General features: G+C 46.6%; 1 protein-coding gene across 5 annotated transcripts in view; it reads right to left on the bottom strand.

Moving 5' to 3' along the window:
• KIAA0100 (KIAA0100 ortholog) overlaps window positions 1-18,148 on the bottom strand; it is a 30,887-nt gene that overhangs the window by 4,143 nt on the left and 8,596 nt on the right. For 2 of the 5 annotated variants that reach the window (XM_030800578.1, XM_030800582.1), the window contains 17 exons: window positions 16,117-17,209; window positions 15,496-15,687; window positions 15,150-15,352; window positions 14,884-15,002; window positions 14,543-14,763; window positions 13,660-13,850; window positions 13,431-13,530; window positions 13,087-13,289; window positions 9,843-10,137; window positions 5,902-6,059; window positions 5,438-5,644; window positions 3,060-3,159; window positions 2,649-2,831; window positions 1,867-1,988; window positions 1,223-1,378; window positions 1,017-1,138; window positions 159-339 (listed from right to left, as the gene is read on the bottom strand). In XM_030800578.1, coding sequence (XP_030656438.1) covers window positions 159-339; window positions 1,017-1,138; window positions 1,223-1,378; window positions 1,867-1,988; window positions 2,649-2,831; window positions 3,060-3,159; window positions 5,438-5,644; window positions 5,902-6,059; window positions 9,843-10,137; window positions 13,087-13,289; window positions 13,431-13,530; window positions 13,660-13,850; window positions 14,543-14,763; window positions 14,884-15,002; window positions 15,150-15,352; window positions 15,496-15,687; window positions 16,117-17,209 — 3,846 coding nt within the window. Of the gene's footprint in view, window positions 1-158; window positions 340-1,016; window positions 1,139-1,222; window positions 1,379-1,866; window positions 1,989-2,648; window positions 2,832-3,059; window positions 3,160-5,437; window positions 5,645-5,901; window positions 6,060-9,842; window positions 10,138-13,086; window positions 13,290-13,430; window positions 13,531-13,659; window positions 13,851-14,542; window positions 14,764-14,883; window positions 15,003-15,149; window positions 15,353-15,495; window positions 15,688-16,116; window positions 17,210-18,148 lie in introns of those variants that run through there. The other 3 variants (XM_030800580.1, XM_030800579.1, XR_004027083.1) reach the window with 3 other exon arrangements.

Genomic DNA, 18,148 nt, shown 5'->3' with positions numbered 1-18,148 from the left:
GATGTGTCTAAGGAAGCTCTGCTCATGTTTCCAATCATACTATCATTAATAATCATACAATAATTAGCCCCTTTTTATTTCTCTTTTATGAGTTAGACTCCTAAGCTAGGTCAATGTCTCAATACAGCTGCCTTTGTGTGACCATATACCACAGATACCTTGCTGTAGAGGAACCTCTGCAGTTCTAATTCAGCAATTCCCAGCTGTCCATCCTCCTCTGTCAGGCGCCACCGTGCCTGAGCAAAGTAAAACTCAGTGCAACGGACCACACTCACATCTTCTTGCTGCTTTCGCAGCTCCATCTTGTTAGCCCGCTGCAGTTGGAAATCCTTAAAACACCTGTAAGTGGACAGGGGAGCCAAAGCCAGTAAGGGAAACAGCACATGGGTTGGGGGTGGGATAGAATGCTCTAGAATGATGCAGGAGGTAAACCCAGAAATTAACCTATTCTGGGTTAGCCAGTCCCTACATTTTTTTCACTGAATTTACTGCTCCTGACATTCTAGGTCATAGGAGCACAAATCCCATCTTTCAGCTCTATAGCTTCTTGATAAAGTAGTGTCTTCCCACTAATAATTCCTACAATTTTATCTGCAATTGTATACTGATCAACTTCAAGACATTTTCATATGTTTATGTCAGGTTCATTTAAAAAAAAAAGATATTTTCAGTTCAAGATGCATAGTATCAAGGCCACCAAAGTGATCTTTCAGCTGGGTGTGGTAATCCCAGCTCACAGCACTTTGGGAGGCCAAGGCAGGAGGATTGCTTGAGCCCAGGAGTTCCAGACCAGCCTGGTCAACATAGTGAGACCACTTTGTCTCTAAAAAAAAAAAAAAAAAACGTGATCCTTCCCAACTACCCATTTTCTTATTCAGGAAGAGATGTCTGAACCTACTCCTACATCAGCCTTTGATAATGCACACTAGACCTAAAGACAGTCAAAACATGGGCAAGAAAGAGAACTGCCTCTAACTGGGGCACTGGAAAAGGGCAAGGAAAGAATACTGGGGCACCTGATGAGGATATTCAGTTCTTCACTTTCCAGCTGCAGGTTGGCCTTCTCCTGGTTTAGCTGCAACTGAAGCTTCTGGTTCAGGTCAAGCAGATTCTCATTCTTGCTGTCATCCTGCAAAGACTAGGGAACCAGGATAGAAACTGAGAGACCACCCTCGTTCTAGGAGACTTCCTGGTTCTCAAACTATCTATCTGCAGTGACTACCTTCATGATAGAATACATCTGCTTCTCCAGCTGTCGTATTTGGGCCACATGCTGCCGCACAGCCTCCTGCAAATGCAGTATGCTGCTGCGTTGCTCCTCTGGATTGCTAGAGATCTCAAGCTGGAACCTGACCCGTTGCTTCTTCTCACTATGTTCCTAAAGGAATGGAAAGGGAAATGAATACTATTTTTAAGTAGACAAGTCTTGTGGTAAAGTGAAATAGAGAAAGGAGAAAGAAATGGGGGGGGATCTCTTCTAGAAAGCTAAACTTTATCTGTCACTGGTAATAGCAACAGTAGTAGGTCAATGCAGAAAATTTGGCAATGTGGATTTCACAATAGGTCAGGCCCAACAGGATGGGATGGAGGTGGAAGCAGGGAATAGTAAATGTTTTTAGAGGTGTCTAGGTGACTGAGTAGAGAAATGACTAGGAGAAAACAAGCACAAGCCCTACGGTCTGAGAGATATTCAGGCCTTTCCTAAGTAAGTGGAAATTCAGTTGTCACTGTCCACTAAGAGAATGTATCAACCACAAGGCCCTTTTTCAGTGTGAAGCATGGCTTTTCTTACAGAAGCCCAAATAAAGCACAAAGTCTGGGTGTTCCTGTGAGGCTAACCAGCATTCTACAAGGGCCCATGCTCACCTTCCGCTTAGGTTCTACGTGGAGCAGCAGGTTGTTGACAATGTCCAGGATCATGGCATACTGAGCTGGGTTGGTGGAAATTTCCAGCTCATGGTGGATAAGGGTGAAGGTATCCACAGCCCCTAGATAATTGTTGGCAGCTAAATAAAAGGCTCAAGTTTCTACCTAAATATCTACTCCATCTCTTAACCCACATTTGGAACCACCCCACTAGTCAACCCCACAGAAAGGGTGAGAGGTGCTCATGGGCAGAAGCATGTTTATTTCAGAATCATAAACAATGCCCATTCATCCCAGCTCCCTCCAAGAATAGAGGTTATTTTCTCATAGCAGAACTTACAAAAAGTAGAGCAAAGTGAAATGTTAATGCCAGTGCACAGTGGATTTTTAATAACTCTACTGTCTCAAAACCACCAAGGAGGCCGGGCGCGGTGGCTCACGCTTGTAATCCCAGTACTTTGGGAGGCCGAGGCGGGCGGATCACGAGGTCAGGAGATCGAGACCACGGTGAAACCCCGTCTCTACTAAAAATACAAAAAAAAATTAGCCGGGCGTGGTGGCGGGCGCCTGTAGTCCCAGCTACTCGGAGAGGCTGAGGCAGGAGAATGGCGTGAACCCGGGAGGCGGAGCTTGCAGTGAGCCAAGATTGCGCCACCGCACTCCAGCCTGGGCGACAGAGTGAGACTCCGTCTCAAAAAAAAAAAAAAAAAAAAACCACCAAGGAAATAACTACTTCACAATTTCTCTAGTCCCCTCCTAAAAGCCTTTCAAGCCCTGAATACCTTCCTGCTTCTTTAGGAGATCTTCCTTTTCCTGGTTCTCAAGAACTTCAGGTGGCTTAATCTGAGTTGCTAGTTCAGGATCAATGTCATGGCTGTAACTAATATAGTACATTCGGCAGTTGCAACGCGAAATGATCCGCTGGACTTGCTGGGCTTGCTGTGCCTCAGCTGGCTGGTTCCAATCTGGGAAGAGGTGGGAAAGAGATAAGAAAAAGACATTCTCAAAAAAGGTAATATGAGAGCCTCCCAGCTATGTCTTGGAAACTCCAGAAACACTGCTTTCAACCTAGCCTAGCACAAAATGGTCCTACTCCAGCATACGTTGACGTTAAGAATAGGTAGGGAAATGAGGTCCCTTTGGGATGCACATCTGCTCCTAATCATTTGATGCAGAGGAGGGGGAGGGCTGACCTGTGGTTGTGGTAACCATGCCGCCCACTGCCTGCCCACTCTCCATCAGCTCCTGCACAGAGTCCAGACTACGCTGCCGGTGCTCCTCGATATTCTTCACCTAAAGACAGAGATGCAGGCAACTTTAGCTCCTGGGAAAAGAGTGGCTTGTCCTGGACAACTGGATGACAGATCTCCATGTTTCAAGTAGTTACACTTACTATCTGGACCTCCACTGCATGGAATAGCTTGAACCATATCTCCCAGGATAGAGGACATACTTATCTCATTCTCTTGCCCCAGTCTACCCAAATTCTCCAACCCAACCGAGTTACATGCACACTTTGCCAGGCCCGCAGGTCTCGAGCCAGAGAAACAATGAGCAAGGTTCAAATCTAATCATGTCATGGGCAAAATATCTCATTAAAAAAAAAATGACGTTCCCACCCATTTTGGTATTTGTTCCATTTGTGTTCTTGCTGTTTTCTATCTTCAGATAGATAACCACTCTGACAATGTTGCCATAGGGGAAGGGAACTGAATTATTTTTATTCACTCTGCCAAGCTGAAGTCAGAGTGAATAACATTGAGTGAGATGGGAAGACCACAGCAGATGGTGGATCTGACAAGTCTCAAAAAAATATAGGAAAGGCCAGATCAAAGTCCCTTGTACCTAAGCCAAAGACGTTCCATTCTAATGCTAGTATCGCAGCCTGAGGGGGGCGGGGGAAAGAGTTCACCCACAAAAGAAGGCATGCCTAAAAGCAGCAGAGGCGCAAAAAATGCCAGAAAGATCCTGACAGCTCATCCATTCTACTTCTGCATGGGTAGTTAACACCTGTGCTTACCTCCTAAGACTACTGATAAAGAACACTGCTTGCCTGAATGAACCACAGCTCTTATATATCCGCATGACTTCTTATATTACCAACAACCAGTCCCTGACACGGCTTGACATCTGATCTAAATGCTCATTACCTCTTATTACACTTGAGGTTGCCTGGATTAAGCCCTAAGGTCCTTGATATAAGAAGCATCAGCCAGGGAAGTGCAAAGAGGGATCAGTTTTATCCCCACTAAGTAGAATTGCAAAATGGATTTATCACTGTGGTCCTTACCAGATACAGCTAGATCCTGTAATTCATATGGGGGGTGTACCATGCCCAGTACAATGTGGGCACTTAACACCTGTTAAATAAGTAATAATGCACAATACTGACTAGACATATCTCATAATCAATAGACTCTCCAATAATTCTGATGGTATTATATCTTAGAAGTTACAGGGTAAAATATAACCTGGTTCAGTTTTACCAAGAAGCTGAAAAGAAAATTAACAACCATGCAATGCAAAGACAGGCTCCTTCCCTTGTTTCTGCCAACTGCTCACAATCTCACCATCTAACAAAAACATTATCTTGGCTGGGTGGGGTGGCTCACGCCTGTAATCCCAGCACTTTGGGAGGCTGAGGCAGGCGGATCATGAGGTCAGGAGCGTGAGACCAGCCTGGCCAACATGGTGAAACCTTGTCTCTACTAAAAATACAAAAATTAGCTGGGCATGGTGGGGTACGCCTGTAATCCCAGCTACTCAGGAGGCTGAGGCAGGAGAATGGCTTGAACCCGGGAGGCAGAGGTTGCAGTGAGCTGAGTTCGCACCACTGCACTCCAGCCTGAGCTACAGAGCAAGACTCCATCTCAAAAAACAAACAAACAAAAACAAACAAAACCACATTATCTTGCCACACACTTAGACCTCCCCAGACATACTGACTTAAAAAAAAAAAAAAAAGAGTATTTTCCATCTGAATAAAGCTTTATATTTTCAAAGCACCTTATCATGTGATCCTTTCAACAATCTTGTGAGGGTGAAGTATCAATTCCATTTCACAATTAAAGGTGACTTGTCTAAGAGCTCATGGCTACTATAATGGGAAAGCTATCATTAGAACTCACATAACCTGACTCCTAGGCAGTCTTTCATTCAACCTCACTGCCTTGCTGAAATAACCAATCAGTCATTTTCATGAGAGGACAGAGAAAGGGCAGATAGTGAACTTACTGAAAATTCTCAGAGTCACTGCCTGTTTTCTTGGCTGCCTGCTGATTAGTGTGAACATTAATAGGGATCAGCAATCTTAAAGAGTAAAACAGTTCCAGTCCATTTTATGCTAGTTCTGAGAAATGAGAGTTTCTTTTGCAATGAAATAGAACACCATGAGGAGAAAAAAAAAAGCATTACATGTTTCCAGACCAGAGACTGCCCACATTCAAGGTGTTATTAGCCTCATTATTCTGCTAAGCTAGTAACAGCAGGTTACTGTCAAGAATCTTCCAGCCATTAGAAAGTCTATGGAAAACCAGGAATATAATGGGCCTTCACAAACCCAGTGACTAACCTCTAACCAGAGCTGTCGGCCATCCTGCTCTGTGGGGCTGCTTTCAGTGGTGGCAAAGTACTGCATGCCATCCAAGAGGCAAGTCCAGGATGTCTTTTGCTTCAATGTATCACCATACCAGGCTGGATGGTGCTGGCACTGCAGCAGCTGGGCTTTGGCAGCTGACACAATGACACAGCCTTCTGTCTCTGCTCCACGAAGAACCATCTGTGCCAGAGATAGAAGCAGAGTTAAGCTACCAAGGAAGATGAGGTTATTGTATCAACCACTACAGCTAGGTCTAATTCTGGCTTACCGAGTAAATTTTACTGGCTTTTAGACAAAGAAGTGATTATCTATGATACCTATGAGAAGGACAAATTTTTTGGAGCTCTATTCACCCATTCATATTTAGAGGTGGGGGAAGGGGAACAATATGATCATGATCGAGCCTGATGTTGAGGTAACTTGTAAAGAGAAGGTACCTGACAGTTGACCAGTTCAATAAGGCAGTTTCGGTTGTATATGTCATCCGTCTGGCAGGCAGCAATGCCACACAACTGGTCACTCATGCCTGACTCCTCTTCTGTGAACACTACAAACCTGTCTGTCTCTTCAATTAGCTTCTGCAACATGTAAGCACCTGGCAGAGAAATAGGAAGCAGGGAAAGGTCACAGTCTCAAAGGGAAAGACTTTTCCCTTTCCAGAGCCAAACTGATCTTCCCTCAATTTATCTGGCTAGGTAAGGGCTTAGAATACATCCTCCCAAACCTAGAACTTTAGCCCAGCCCATCCCTTGACCCATGAAGGCAAAACAAGGGTTATTTCATTTTCCCTTCAATTTTAATAAAAGTAACAGATTTCCAGGCCGGGCGCGGTGGCTCAGGCTTGTAATCCCAGCACTTTGGGAGGCTGAGGCGGGCGGATCACGAGGTCAGGAGATCGAGACCACAGTGAAACCCCGTCTCTACTAAAAATACAAAAAATTAGCCGGGCGTGGTGGCAGGCGCCTGTAGTCCCAGCTACTCGGAGAGGCTGAGGCAGGAGAATGGCGTGAACCTGGGAGGCGGAGCTTGCAGTGAGCCGAGATCACGCCCCTGCACTCCAGCCTGGGCGACAGAGCAAGACTCCGTCTCAAAAAATAAAAAAAATAAAAAAAAAAAAGAGTAACTCTCATGAGATTGCTATGAAAGTTTAATGGGGCCAGGCACGGTGGCTCACGCCCGTAATCCCAGCACTTTGGGAGGCTGAGGTGGGCAGATCACGAGGTCCGGATGTTGAGACCATCCTGGCCAACATGGTGATACTCCATCTCTACTAAAAATACAAAAATTAGCCAGGTGTGGTGGCATGCACCTGTAATCCCAGCTACTTGGGAGGCTGAGGTAGAAGAATAGCTTGAATCCAGGAGACGGAGGTTGCAGTGAGCTGTGATCGCGCCACTGCACTCCAGCCTGGTGACAGAGCAAGACTCCGTCTAAAAAAAAAAAAAAAAAAAAAAAAAAAGAAAAGAAAATTTTATGGAATAATACATAAAAATACTCTCTTAGCTCTATGCTGAAATTCCCAAATATCCATCTTTAGCCCTAAGCTTTTAGACCCTAATTTCCAGCTGTTTGTTAGACATTATATTGATAGCCTACTAGTGACACAAATTCAGCATGCCCAAATGTGAACTCAACAACCCTACACCTCCCAAACCTGTTTAGTCCCAGGCTCTATTTCTGATATTACTGTTACCATCATGCCAGTCATGGGGCTCAAAATCTAGTCATTATAATTTTCTCCCTTTAACTCCTCCTTCCAACCAGTGGTCAGTTCTCCCATACGCACAATAATGTTTCCATCCATCTTATCTCCATTCCCACTGCCTCTACCTAGTTCTAGCCCTCAATGCTTTTTTTTTTTTTCCTTGAGATGGAGTTTCACTCTTGTTGCCCAGGCTGGAGTGCAATGGCGCAGTCTCGGCTCACTGCAACCTCCGCCCCCGGGTTCAAGCAATTCTACTGTCTCAGCCTCCTGAGTAGCTGGGATTACAGGCACGCATCACCACACCCGGCTAATTTTTGTATTTTTAGTAGAGACAGGGTTTCACCATGGTGGCCAGGCTGGTCTCAAGCTCCTGACCACGTGACCCATCCGCCTCGGCCTCCCAAAGTGCTGGTATTACAGGCGTGAGCCACCGTGCCTGGCCCCAGCCCTCAATGCTTCTTACTGAGACACCATAATAGTTTCCTAATTTGTCTCCCCACCTCCAGTTTCTTCCTCTCCAATCCTCCTACACGCTACTGCCAGATCTGTCTTCATAAAAGTAAAACAATGACACACCCATATTCAAAAACATTCCGTAGTTCACCACTGCCTACTGTACAAGGACCAAAAACTCCTTAGCCCTATATGAAAGGTCTTTGATGATCTACCCCAGCTTTCCTTTCCAGTCCTTTCTCTCACTCCTCTCCTTTAGTTACTCTCTCTGTCAACTAACAGAGACTGTTTACTCTCTGTGATACTGTGAAATATATATTTGGTCTTCCCTGCTTCCTGGCATATAAAATCTAAAATCATTAGTGCCTCCTAAGTGATGTCTTTTTGTGTGCTGAGTTGACTAGTTGCTGGCAGCCCCTAAGTAGCTTCCGGATGGTAGCTGGTCACTGGAAAGACCCAGGCAGGATTAGAGGGTTATAACTTTCAGCCGCCCCCCACCCCTCCTCCCCACCCACACACACTTCCTGGGAAAAGAGGGGCTGAAGGCTAAGTTAATCACCAATGGCCAATGGTTTAATCAATCATGCCTACATAATGAAGTCTCCATTAAAAACCCAAAAGGACAGGGTTTGGAGAGCTTCTGGATAGCTGAACACATAGAGGTTCCTGGGGCGTAGCATGCCTGCCTGGGGAGGGCGTAGAAGCTTCCCACCACTTCCCATACCTCGCACTATGCATCTCTTCATCCGTATCCTTTGTAATACCCTTTAGAGTAAACCAGTAAACATGTTTCCTTCGGTCCTGTGAGCTGCTCTAGCAAATTAATTGAACCTAAGGAGGGGGTTGTGGGAACCCGTTTATAGCCAGTTGGTGAGAAGCACAGATAAAGTAACCTGGAGCCTGTGACTGGCATATGAAGGAGAGGGGCGGGCTTAGAGACTGAGTCGTCAACCTTTGGAATCTGATGCTGTCCCCGGGTAGATAGTGTGAGAATTGAACTGAATTAGAGGACACCCAACTGGTGTCCACTGCAGAATTAATTGCTTGCTTATTGGTTGGGAAAAATTCCCACACATTTGGTCACAGAAGTCTTCTGTGTCAATTGTTTTCGAGTGAGGGAATAGAAAAAACACTTTCGAGTTTGGGTCTTTCCACTCAAGACTCTCCTTTGAACACACTAAGCTTTCAAACTCCACTCCTACTCAGATTATTCCCTCTGCATTGATTGCCCTTCTACCCCATTTCTACATGTTCAAACCATATTAGGCTTTCAAGGCCTGGCTCAAATGCTACTTCCTCAATAAACCCTCCCCTGATGGTATTCCCCCCTTCACTCCTGTCAGCAATAACTCTTTTTTTTTTTTTTTTTTTGAGACAGAGTCTTGCTCTGTCGCCCAGGATGGAGTGCAGTGGTGCAATCTCGGCTCACTGCAAGTTCTGCCTCCCGGGTTCACACCATTCTCCTGCCTCAGCCTCCCAAGTAGCTGGGACTACAGGCACCCACCACCATGCCCGGCTAATTTTTTTATATTTTTAGTAGAGATGGGGTTTCACCATGTTAGCCAGGATAGTCTTGATCTCCTGACCTTGTGACCCGCCCACCTCAGCCTCCCAAAGTGCTGGGATTACAGGCGTGAGCCACCGCGCCCAGCCCCATATTCTTTTTTTTTTTGAGATGGAGTCCTGCTCTATCACCTCCACCTCCTGGGTTCAAGCGATTCTTGTGCCTTAGCCTCCCAAGTAGCTGGGATTACAGGTACGTGCCACCATGCCTGGCTAATTTTTTTTGTATTATTTTTAGTAGAGATGGGGTTTTGCCATGTTGGCCAGGCTGGTCTTGAACTCCTGACCTCAAGTTAACCACCCACCTCAGCCTCCCAAAGTGCTGGAATTACAGGAGTGAGCCACTGCGCCCATCCAACTCCCATTTTCTTTTATTTCTGTCTTATGGTATTTACCACTTTGCTTCTTTCCCTTACTCATCTTGTTTTGGCTCCAACACTCCCCTTCTGATCCTCTTCTGGCCATAGGACCAGACCATTTAATGCCCCAACATCATGTTACTTAATATATAAGACTTAGGTGGGCTAAGAAGGAAAAATAATAGTTTCACTTCTTTACCTAGATAGAAGCACCATGACTCAGTCCTTTTCAAACTCCTGTCCAAGCCCACATCCATGTTCTAAACCCAAACCCATAGTCTCATCTCCCCAAGCTTACCTCCTGATGACCCCTTATCAGGTCGTCCACTGAAGCTGGGAGTGTTAACACGAGGTGGGGCTGAGGCACTAGTTGGGACACCCCGCTTTGGCTTTTTGGCTGGCATCTGTGGATCAATCTTTAACCCCTTCAGGGCCTCGGTAGAGAGATTACGTTTGAGTACAGCTGCCTTTTTGTAGCCATCATATAACCCAAAGGCAATGTCTCGATTGGTAGTTGTCCAGGAAATCCGTAAATCTACTAAGTGCAGCTGATGTGTATGAAAGGTAGGATCCCCATCACGAGTAGAGAGCTCCTAAGAAACAGGAAAAGGACTTCAGGGTAGCATGGAAATTGCCCCCAATGCCACAAAGGCAGTGATAAGAGAAAAGTTTGTTGAATAAGAAACCTGTTGGCCAGATGCCATGGCTCATGCCCATAATTCCAGCACTTTAGGAGGCCGAAGCGGGCAAATCACGAGATCAGGAGTTTGGGACCAGCCTGGCCAACCTGGTGAAACCCCATCTCTACTAAAAATACAAAAAATTAGCTGGGTGTGGTGGCTGGTACTGGTAATCCCAGCTACTCAGGAGGCTGAGGCAGGAGAATCGCTTGAACCTGGGAGGCGGAGGTTGCAGTGAGCCAAGATCACACCACTGCACTCCAGCCCGGGAGACAGCAAGAGACACGGTCTCAAAAAAAAACAAAAAAAAACAAAAAAAAAGAAATTCGCTGGGCGTGGTGGGGAGACAGACCCTGGAGAAAGAAAAACTAAGTGGTCTTGGCTTTTATATTACATTCGAACAATACCTACCGTATTTTATTCGTTATCAAAAAATGTGTTTAGAGTTCCTCTAAACTTTTTTTTTTAAGAACTGCAGTCTATTTTGCCCAGACTGGTCTTGAACTCCTGGCTTCAAGCAATCTTCCTGCCTTAGTCTCCCAAGTAGCTGGAACTACAGGCACAAGCCACTGTGCCTGGCCCCACTTTGTTTTTTAAATATATTTATTTATTTTTATTTATTTATTTGAGACAGAATCTGGCTCTGTCTCTCAGGCTGAAGTGCAGTGGTGTGATTTTTTTTTTTTTTTTTTTTTTTTGAGAGAGTCTCACTCCATCACCCACGCTGGAGTGCAGTGGCATGATCTTGGCTAAGTGCAACCTCCGCCTGGCAGGCTCAAGTGATTCTCATGCTTCAGTCTCCAAGTACCTGGGATTACAGGTATGTGCTACCACACCTGGCTAATTTATCATTTATTTATTTATTTATTTATTTATTTATTTATTTATTTATTTTTTGGAAACAGTCTCACTTGTCGCCCAGGCTGAAGTGCAGTGGTGCGATCTCAGCTGGCTGCAACCTCCACTTCCCGGGTTCAAGCGATTCTCCTGCCTCAGCCTCCCGAGTAGCTGGGATTACAGGCACCTGCCACCATGCCCAGCAAATTTTTGTATTTTTTAGTAGAGATGGAGTTTCACCATATTGGCCAGGCTGGTCTCAAACTCCTGACCTCAAATGATCTGCCCACCTTGGCATCCCAAAGTACTGGGATTACAGGCGTGAGCCACTGCACCTGGCCTAATTTTTGTATTTTTAGTAGAGACAGGGTTTCACCATGTTGGCCAGTCTGGTCTCAAACTCCTGACCTCAAGTGATCCATCTGCCTCAGCCTCCCAAAGTGTAGGGATCACAGGTGTGAGCCACTGCACCCAGCCTCAATGGTGCAATCCTGGCTCACTACAACCTCTGCCTCTTGGGCTCAAGCCATCCTCCTACCTCAGCCTCCTGAATAGCTAGGACTACAGGTACATGCCACCACGCCTGGTTAATTTTTTTGTATTTTTTGTAGAAACCGGGTTTCACCATGTTGCCCAGGCTGGTCTGGAACTCTTGAGCTCAAGGGATCCACCCACCCTGGCCTCCCAGAGTGCTGGGATTACAGGCATGAGCCATCACACTTTGCCTATTTATTTGTGAGATGGGGTTTCACTCTGTCACCCAGGCTGGAGAGCAGTGGCGTGGTCATGGCTCACTGCAGCCTCGATTTCCCAGACTCCAGCCATCTTCCCCAGCCTCCCGAGTAACTGGGACCACAGGCACATGCCACCATACCCAGATAACTTTTTGTATTTTTGGTAGAGACAGGGTTTCCTCATGCTGCCCAGGCTGGTCTCAAACTCCTAAGCTCAAGCAATCCACCTGCTTCAGCCTCCCAAAGTGTTGGGATTACAGGCATGAGCCACCTGAGCCCAGCCCCCACTGTATTTTTTTTTTTTTTTATTTTGGAGACAGCATCTTGCTCTGTCACCCAGCTTGGAGTGCAGTGGTGCGACCTCGGCTCTCTGCAACCTCCACCTCCCAGGTTCAAGAGATTCTCCTGCCTCAGCCTCCCAAGTAGCTGGGGCTACAGGCATGTGCCAGCATTCCCAACTAATTCTTTTGTATTTTTAGTAGAGACGGGGTTTCACCATGTTGGTCAGGCTGGTCTCGAACTCCTGACTTCAAATGATCCATCTGCCTTGGCCTCCCAAAGTGCTGGGATTACAGGCATGAGCCACCGCACCCAGCCCTCCCCCAGTTTATTTTAAATGACTTGAGAATTTCAACTTGAAATCCTTCCCTAATTGGGGGAAAAGTCAGTACCAATTTTTTTTTCCGTGTTAGGAAAAAATTTTACTCTATTTCTTAAAGAATAAGATACTATTTTTAGGAGAGAAAGAAAAAGTATTTTCAAAAAGAAGGATGCTGATACAGCTAAACCAAGTGAGTTTGTCATAAAGTAATGACATACATGCTTGGAATATACGAGAAACCTTACCAGGGACTTAACCTGCAACCTACTCCTATGGACTTTTGTGTTCCCCCCAAATTCATATGTTGAAGTCCTAACCCCCAATGTAATGGTATGTGGAGATGGGCCTTTGGGAGGTAATGACATGAGGTCATGAGGGTGGGGCACTCATGACAGAATTAGTGCTTTTACAATAAGCGAAACCAGAGCACTCATGCACACTTGTGCTCTCTCTCCCTCTCTGCCATGTGAGGACAGAGACAAGGCAGCCATCTGCAAGCCAGGAAGACAGCCCTCACCAGAAGCCAACCAGGCGGGCACCCTGATCTTGGACTTCCCAGTATCCAAAACTGATAAATAAATTTTTGTTGTGTAAGCCTCCCAGTCTCTGGTATTTTGTTATGGCAGCCCAAGTAGGCTGAGATACCTACTAATATAAACAAGGTAATAAAGAAAGTGTGTCAGGGAGTACCTCCTCAGCCGTGCGATTGCTATGCCTTTGGTAGGTGAGGGAGGACAAGCTCAGCAGGTGGGTCTTTGTTACCAAGGGATCAAGACAGTGATCAGCATTCTCTTCAGTGGGTGAGGCCATCAGGTGAACGGTCACCTGACTTAGGTCACTCACCATCTGGGTAACACTCCAATCAGAGATAAGGCGCCGCATCACTGTGCCTGCTGAGAAAAAGAGGCACACAGAGACCATGCTGACCAGTTCAGAGGATAGTGTAAGACAGAGATGGAGGAGGGGAATGGAACTGAGAAGGGAAAAACAAGAAGGAACAGGATAGGAGAAATGCAAGGAGTCTTTCATTTTACCTTGAGGTATAAGCCGCTGAGTCCCCCGAGTGAAGACATGGCCCTGACTGCACTCAATCTGGATGCCCCGTTGCTGGGCAAATGAGGCCCAATAATGTACCTGGCAACAAGACAGCATAACATTAACAAAGGATGGCATGAGAGGGATGATTAAGGGACTCATTATGAGAAACAAGAAAACTACAAGCAGAATAAAGTGAAGATGTCAGCAGGGACATCAGTGCCTTACCTGCAGCTGGGGAAAGAGGGCTGTATAGGAAAGTTGCTTGTAGTGCTGACCAAGTTTCTTCTTGCTGGGTTTCAGGTTATTGAAGAGCTTTCCCCTGCAGATAGGCCTTGTGACACTTGTCCAAGTTGCCCAGAAGTTTTGCATCCAGCGCAGGGTACTACTATATAGCAGAATTCGGGGCTGGGATATTGCTGCAAAGAGAAGGACAGACATTTCCTAGTTATGGATGAAACACAGAGGTAAAGCTAAATCCTTCCCTTGCTACAGGTTGTAGAGGTTTAAAAATCCAAAATCCAAACAGCACCTATCCTCACATTCAGCATCCCCAACTCCCTCTTCTTTCAAGGATCTAAGCTCTCTGCTTTCCCCTACTGCTGTGGTCTAAATGTTTGCATCTCCCCAAAATTCATGCTGAAATACTAACTCCTAAGGTAATGATGCTAAGAGGTGGGTCTCTGGGAGGTCAATGGATCATGAGGGTGGACCCTTCGTGAATAGGATTAGTGCCCTTTCAAAAGTGGTCCAAGGGAGCTCACTGACTCCTTCCACCATATTAGGACACAGCACAAAGGCACCATCTATGAGGAATGGGCCCTCACTGACACTGAATCTATCAGCTCTTTGATCTTTGACTTTCAAGCCTCTAGAACTGTGAGAGATAAATGTTTGTTGTTTATAAGCTACCAAACTTGTGGTATTATTGTTATAGCAGCCAAAAAGGACTAAGACACCAACCCTTTCCCCCGCCAAAAAAAAAAGGTCTTAACCTAGATTCTCCCTTGCCCTTCTCCCCTCCCCTCCCCAGAGGGTCAAGCTAAAGTCCCCAGCATCCATACCCGTCCTCCCAGCCCTTCCTCCCCACTGCCCCAGGCCCAAGCCTCACTTCCACTGTGCCGAGTCAGATCCATCTTGATGGAGAGATTGAGGTTCTCCGAGCGAAAGGCCCGGTAGGAGTCATGAAGCTGGCCCAACGGCACCTCAGGCAGGAACTCTGGGGCCCGAAGAGTGACACTATGGTGATCATGGGGGTTCCCATGGCACAGCCACTGCAGGTCCAGTGTCATGCAGAGGTCAGGCAGGTGAAGGAAGCAGCAGTCGTCATACCTGCCTCACAATGGAGCCCCAGCCCTCAGTGCCCTGGTCACTCACTTCCCCTTGGCTCTTCCCCCTCCCTCCAACCTGAGCCCCTCACCCCATGGAGGACCCTCCCTTCACTCCACTCACTTAGAGGCTGTTCTCACGTTGATATCCAAGTCACCCTTGAATACAAACTGACCAGGTTTCCAATGAAAAGACAGGTGGCTCCACTCCCAGTGCATATTTTCAGTTGTGTTGTATGGATCCTATGACCACCCCCGAGAACTTGGTGAGATACAGGTAAGAAAACCATCCTCATCTCCCAAATCAGCACCTTTCTCTCTTCCCACATGTGCTATACAGACCTCAACCATACCATCCTGATAGGATAAAAGTATCAAGACACCCCTCACCTCAGTGGCCAGCTGGTGCAGGTTCGCCTGTTCAATGTCCATGTGCCAGTCTCCATGGAACAGAAGACGGCTCTTGTCCCACCAGGGCAAAGGTGGGCTGGGGTCAGCTGAGGGCTTGGTCAAGAGGTCCACACACTGGCCAATCAGTGTCCAGGCTGGATCCCAGCATGGGCCCCATACCACTGTGTACTGGAATATTTCCGCTGGGGTAGAGGAACAAAGGCCATAACTTGTTCACAACATTACCCCTCTCTTCCTTCTTCACTCCAGAAGGGTCTCAGCTCACCTCCCATTTCACCCATCACAAATGTCCCTCAGCCAAACCAACTGCCCCATCTCTACTCACAGTGGAAATCATGGTAGAATTTGAGTGGGGGCATGTTCCTCTCCACTGCCACGTTACCCCACGGAAGCCCCAAGTGCAAGTCCTGACGCCGACGGGAGCAAGGCTGACCACTCTGCTCGGTGCTCACAAGTCGACCCATTAGCCGCCAGTCACGGATCTCAAAGAGGTACCGTGGATAGTCTCTGATCCGAACTGTTACCAGAGGAGGGGTACACACTGGCTACTCAGGGGCAGTCTGAGCACTCTCGGGCCTGTCTTTTTCCTCACCACTATTTTACCCATCTATATTTACAAAGTCAATTGAGAGAACAAGGGCAGGCAGTTGACAGCAAGCTGAAAAATACAGTGACCCTGGAGCAGAAGGTTAAGGGCATAGCACTGAGATCCAAGAGACACAATAACCTTAAAGATGACTGTGTTAGCTTTCCCTTTATGTTAGCCAAGCAATTTCAGGGTGAAATTCAGGAACAAAGAAAGCGAAGGGAAGCCCACTCATCCCACTCCACCCAACCAAAAGGGCACAGTTCCCAGTATGACCTAGTTCCTCTGAAATCACTCAGAGAGCTCCCTAGAGCTCAGAGGGCATACACGGGGTCTGCAAATAAAGGAAGCACTACTTACCCAGAAAGGTCTTGACATTGCACTTGAGCATTCGACACCACTGAATGACAAGATCTAATCCCTCAGGGGGAAAAGGGCTGCCTGGATCAAGCTCTTGAACCTGTTCTATCACATGCTCAGGACCATGGAAGGAGGCATCTGCCAGAGCTACCAGTTCTAGCCCTGCTAAGCTCCAAGTGAGCAGTGCCCGGCGCATGGGTGTGTTGCCATAGAGACGACGGGAACGCTGGATGTAGATTTCAATGTTTTTGCGTTCCAAAGAGGCATAGAGCTCCTCAATTTTGCGGGCAGGCAATAACTCCCCATGCTGCTTCCGAAGGGCGGCCACTTTGGCATCCAGTAGCTGTAGTCTTTTGGCACTCTCTTTACTTTCATCCTTCATCAGCTCATAGTTATCATGAAGTTTCACCTCAAAAATATCATCCAAGAAAACCCATGAGAAGTGCTGAACCTTTAAGAGTAGATCAGGTGGGAGCGGGACAGGGCTTGAAGAGGCCCAAGCATGAGACCCTCGATGCAGTCCCTTCAGCCACTTCTGAACTCCCACAGCCTCATCTAGAGTTCGAGAAAAGTCATACTGATAAGGAAACTCCACTGAGACTGAGCCGAAGGAGAGGAGCCAAACACGGTTCCGGAGGGTCTGCAGCGCAGGGAAGGGGTTCCGGTGGAGGATCATCTCTTCCAGCTCAGGTAGCAGCTGCACTTCCACCTCCTTGAAGTTGAAGATACTATTGCCATCAAAGCCAGCAGCCAGCTCTGGACAGTATGCCTGCAGGGAACCTCCATGCCGGCTCACTGACACACTCTCTGCAGCCAGGGTAATGAACTTGTCCTCAGCTACAAAAGCCGTGAGCTTGGCTGTGCTCACCTCCAGGGTTAGGTTTAGCAGCCGCTTTGGGGGTAATGGCTCAGGGGCACGGCCTTCTAGTTCAGAAGTAGTTCCTGAAGTCTCTAGTGCAAGGGATGGTACAGTCTCAGGAAACACAGTGGCTCTTAGTAGGTCTCGGCACTGTAGAGTGGCCAGGACATGCTGGTACAGGTACATGTGATCTGGGGGGCTCCAAAGTAAGGTCAACCCTGCACCACACTGAACCTTTAGGGAGCAGAAGAAAAGGATCTGTCAATTACCATGTCGCAAAACAGTAGAGATGGCAAGGATTATGATACATGCATACTTGGCTCAAGAACCGTCTCCACCCAGAAGTTGTTCCTGAGTAATCACATTAATTACTGCCTTGCTTTGTTCCTGTTAGCACTAATGTGCTGAGCTGACAGTTGATAGTGTCTGACATTTAAGAACACTTACACTTTTTAAGTTCTCCTCAACTGGATTCTAAATTGTCTGAAAATAGGGGCCATGTGTCTTAATTCTTTGGTTATCTACCATGGTATACTCAGTATAGACAGCAGGTACTCAATAAATCATCTGGCTTCATGTTTCTGCTTATGAGTTACCTTTCTATCAGCAACTACAGTCTAGTAACCACTGCAACAGTCAACCTGAAAATGTTTCATGAATTGATTGCATCAATTTAATTCTCATATAGCATAACGAAGTACTGAGCACACAAGTCAATATGGCAACTGACTTACATAAAAGTATGCCTCAAGGAGGGAGTAGTGTCTTTGTCAGCTTCTGAATAGCTAAGTGGACAGAGAAAAGTAAAATTCCAGGACAGAAAATTCTCAAGTTCTAGTCTCTAAAAAGGAAACTCTTCAGTTTCCAAAGGAAGGTGAAGTCTGACAAAGAGGAACTAACTCCCCACCCTCCTCCTAAGAGGGTCCCATGTCCATCTTTTACCCTGAGGATAAAGATACTGGAAAGCCTCTCAAAACCTGCCAGTGCCTCTGTCTTCTGACTCCTTCCAGTCTTTTAATGGGCCGAGGGCTTCAGCAAAATAACACCAGATCATTATTTTTAAAAAGCCCCTTATTTTTCAGAGATTCATTGCGAAATATTTATAGTTGAAATTATATATGTCTGATACTTACCTACTTCAAAATAATCCCAGAGCCTGAGGCAGGGGAAATT

This window comes from Nomascus leucogenys, chromosome 19 (assembly GCF_006542625.1).
Source record: "Nomascus leucogenys isolate Asia chromosome 19, Asia_NLE_v1, whole genome shotgun sequence".
Lineage (NCBI taxonomy): Eukaryota > Metazoa > Chordata > Mammalia > Primates > Hylobatidae > Nomascus > Nomascus leucogenys.
Note: the sequence above shows the minus strand (reverse complement) of the source record. Positions and strands in the feature narration are given on the sequence as shown.